Genomic DNA, 4,417 nt, shown 5'->3' with positions numbered 1-4,417 from the left:
TATCATACGCGGGGGGGCAAGCTTTCTTAGCTCAATTCTAGAGTCCAAGGGGACCTTGGTATCGTGTTCATACAATTGAACTGAATGATCTCAGTATGTTGATTTTCCTTCATATAATGTATACAGCTCCGTCATTGGTTGGGTGAGTTTGATGGTTTTTTATCCTTATAGAAAAGAATCTGTATAAGAAATTGGAAGAAGAGGTTAAGTGCAGATCATAATCTTTACAAGTGTACTTGTTTCTCTGATAGGAGAAGAAAAGTACTAGTTGCATTCTTGGCTTTACAGTGAAATAACAGAAAAATGTCACTAGAAAGAACTATATACGAAGCACGGTTTTTGAAAGTAAAAATTAGCTGTAGTTTTAGCCTCCCATGTATACAGAAGACAGCAATGTAATACTGTGAGGTTGAGCTCTAGGACAGATTTTTTTTCCTATGTAGTGAATATGGATGCTAAAACTTTTGATCTTTTCCCCTTTATTGATGTTTTTGTGTCTGGGAAATAGCCCTCACCCCCTACTATATCCTCAACAGTGCCCTTTTCTGTTACACTCACAGGATAAGTGACTAAATGAACACCATTCATATCCACTATTTCATCTTGACTATAAACTGTCCACATCTGATCTCCAATTGAACGGATCATTTGCACACATTCCATACTCTGAGGATCTTGGAATTTGTCATCTGCTTGTCCAGTATGTTCATACCAGAGTGACAAACGAAATGCACGAATATCTCCATTATCTACGCAGTTTTCTCCATTTCTTGATTGGTAGCATCCTATTGCAATTTCGGTGTCCCTTTGTCCATCCATCGATCTCTGGTTCACATTAGCTGAGCCTATTAGCAGATAGGTGTCATCCACTAGAAAATCGTGCAAGAAAATAAGTTCTGGTTAGTACATAGAACTCATCAGAGCTACAATACACGCAAAGTTTATCTGTGGACTTCAACGAGCTAAATTTTACTGTTTCTCCAATAGATTAAGCTAGAATTTGTTTGGTACCGTAGGCTCTAAAGTATTAAACAGTTTTAAGAAAGAAAACAAACTAAAATCTTGTTCATTTTACCCCTTTTTTGACTAGCACACTGCACCAAACATGCTTGAAAGGCACAGAGGAAAATGCATATAGTACAACAATTGGCACTGAAATTTGGAGGATGATTTCATACCTATCATAAGCTTGGAATGGACATACACCATGAACCTCCTATGTTTTTGAGCATTCCAATATTGTGTTTCAGGATGAGGAGAGTATGGAGGAACGAACTCTCCTTTAACTTCTTGTTCCCTATTAGCAAGGCAGAAGAAATTCAAGTAATCCCTTGGGTGTCCTGGTTCTCCATTTTCTTGTATTGTTTCTCCTATCAATCTATACATCATCTTCATTGTTTCTCGACTCCAATGTAATATGTCCTGCACGGATTCACTCTCAGGTGGACCTTCTGGCCACATTGGTATTATCACATACACTGTGAAACGCTCCTTGGCCCTGATTTTACTTGCTACCTTCAGCGCAATCTCAATAGGAATTAAGTTCTGGCATCCACAATGCTTATTTTCCTCCCAAAGATGGCATCCTCCGATGAAATACTGATTCTCTATGTATATAAATCTCTCAGCACGCCTGATTGCATCCACGTAAGCTTCATGAATGCTTCTCTCAATTTTGAGGTTTTTAGGTAAAGGGCTAGCAGAAACATGATCAATTGAACGAAAAACTTGGACGTTCCAGTCCATCCCAGGGGAAATGATCGTAGGATTAGGCTGCTTGGAGAAATCCGGAATGGATCTTATCGGAACAAGAGAAGTTGGATCAGACTGCTTTGTCCATCTTTGCTCGAAATTTGCCAGTACATCCCAAGCAGCTTGGCCTGTGACACAGGCATGTGCATCATGCCATGGCTCTCTTGGCCCTCCTTTATGAAGGCTAGCTCCCGGAAGGCTAGTTTGATAAAAATCGTAACAATGGGATTCCATGTTAAGTGTTTGAAACAACGAATGTTGTTCTGTATCATACCGTCCATCACAGAGATCTAAACCACCAAGAAAACTCGTGATTTCCCTATTAGATAACTCTCCACGTGTGTCCACAGTTATTGTTTTCTGGTGATGCGCGAATACTGTGGGGAATTTGTTGTGTAGCCTAGGAAACAGTTTGCAGACTACTTTAGTGTGCTTGAAATAGGCTAAGGCATCTTCATCGTTAGTTCTCATTACTCCTTTATTTTTTATGAACGGTAAGGATGTTTCGTCATCCCAAAGCATAATTCTAACAGCCACACCTTCCTCAGCTTTCTGCTTCAACAATTCACCAAGCTTTACACCTCGTGCACGGGGAATATCTGTTTGTGGATCGCGTACCTAAAAAAAAAAAAAAAAAACCGTATAAGGTTAGGATCGAGGGAAAATCATGGTGACAGTTTTTGTTTTACACTTACCAGAGCCATTTTAGGATTAAATGACCATCCTGCAATATAAATCAAATGCTTTGCACCCTCAATGGCTTTATATATATCTTCCCACAAATTTCTAGGCACCTCATGAAGATCAAATGGAGGTTGGAAAGTATGTCTATGATGAGCATCTTGATATAGTGTAACACTGCAGTTTGATCTTTTAGGAAATGCTGCATTTTTCAGCCCATCATATCCACCATTTTCCAATACTTTTCCCCAACTTGCTTCATAGTCTGCTGGTTTAAACCATAAGATGAATTGCAACTTGAGCTTCTTGTTTGGCTTTCCATTTTCCTTGCGGAGTGGGAAGAATCCATTGATTAGACTTGCCTCATTTAGAAGCTTTTCTGCCTGAATATCGATTTTTCCTAAGATGGACCGCTTTGTTTTTAAGGTAATTGTAATGGTTGATTCAGATGGATGAGCACAGATGATTTGAAAAGTTTGGTTCCAAACTCTGTCCCTTTCACGGCTAGTTTTTGCCACCTTTTTGTTATCTATCTTGATAGTCACATAGGCAGACTTTCTAATAGAAGGTATGCACTGTAATAACAATGACAAATGATAATAAGAAATTTCATATATTAGATTTGAGCTGCTTAAACTAAAACTTCGTCCACACTAAGACTTCATCTATCCCCTCCAAAGGGCGACGAGGCAATATATATGGTGCTATATATCTGCAAGACGAAAAGAAAAGAAAAATCTGAATGGCACATACCCTTAAGGCGACCGTGGGTTTGTACATTGTAGCATGGAAGATGGAGGCTTCGAGTGTTCCATGGAGGAACTTGTGCTTTTTTTCCTCCATTGGAGATTGATAGATTGATCTTGAAATTCCCTTTGGTCTTCTTTAGATGAAAAAGAGAGATTATTGTATTGACAATCAAACTATGACACATATAAAGGCTGTTAAGACTGATATTTTACTTCAAGAAATGTTTGGAAACTTAAGAATGCAATTGAATTTGAAGAAACTTATGAAGCTATGCAATTTTAGTCTTGGAGGGAAACCAATAATTTACTGTACTTATTTTTTTCTTTAAGCTGACGTTTTCTTTTGTATTATTAATTGGTTCATCATTTCTTTATCCATACAATGTAATGAATCTATCAGCATTGTTATCATACCAGGTCAAACTCAGGAACATAAACATTGGTCAGAAAGTACCGAAACCCTAAATTTTTACTTCAATCAAGTCTGCTCGATCTTCCACAAGAAAGGGGTTCTCAATGTGTTTTTTATTTAAATATGGTGGTCGAAGGAATATTTAAAGTTTTGTTGGTAAGTATAGAAAAGAAGTTAAGTGTCCAACGTTCAAAAACAATTTTTGGGTAAATTTAGAAAGAAAAAAATACACTAATATATCAATTTTTCGCAATTTAATAACATATTTAGAAATAGATTTAGAAACGTGCATGAATGAGAAAGTTGTGGCGGCCATTATCATTTATTTTCTAATAAATAACAATTTAATTTTCAATAAAGTATACAAGCAATGTTCATGTTATTCCACCACTATAGTTTTTATGTATAAACTGAATCTGACTAAGAAAAATGGTATCTAAGTCCAAAACTTCCTTTCTTTTTGGCAATTGTTAGGTATTTAATAAGATGTGAAATCTTAAGATGTGAAATGCAAGATCCAATTACCTTTCCTTGAACTTTAGAACTTGTCGAGTAGGAAGCACGAGTTAAAAAAGTGACAAGTTGATTAAGTAAATGAAGTAAAAATTCTCGAGTTTTGCTAATTTTCTCTAGTTCTGTGGAACGTTATTAAAAATAAAATAAAATAAAATAAAATAAGATTGGTGGAAATCGATATATAAGTTAAGGAACCTTTTTAGGTTCATGGTGTGCAAAATTCTGCAAAGATTTGATTAGATTCACACCCTTTGTTTTTTTGGTGAAGATCAAATGTGCTTACCATGATGAAATATAAGAACTATAT

General features: G+C 36.5%; 1 protein-coding gene across 1 annotated transcript; it reads right to left on the bottom strand.

The window, feature by feature from the left end:
• Positions 1-293: 293 nt before the first annotated feature.
• Positions 294-3,316, bottom strand: LOC111401550 (phospholipase D alpha 4). Its single transcript, XM_023029336.1, has 4 exons — positions 3,187-3,316; positions 2,448-3,008; positions 1,179-2,370; positions 294-869 (listed from the first exon to the last, which is right to left on the bottom strand). The coding sequence occupies exons 1-4, from the start codon at positions 3,274-3,276 to the stop codon at positions 436-438; spliced, it is 2,277 nt and encodes a 758-aa protein (XP_022885104.1). The 5' UTR covers positions 3,277-3,316; the 3' UTR covers positions 294-435.
• Between the last annotated feature and the right edge of the window lie 1,101 nt (positions 3,317-4,417).

This window comes from Olea europaea, chromosome 10, assembly GCF_002742605.1.
Source record: "Olea europaea var. sylvestris chromosome 10, O_europaea_v1, whole genome shotgun sequence".
Classification (NCBI taxonomy): domain Eukaryota; kingdom Viridiplantae; phylum Streptophyta; class Magnoliopsida; order Lamiales; family Oleaceae; genus Olea; species Olea europaea.
The sequence above is the reverse complement of the archived record's forward strand: the minus strand, read 5'-3'. Positions and strand labels throughout refer to the sequence as shown.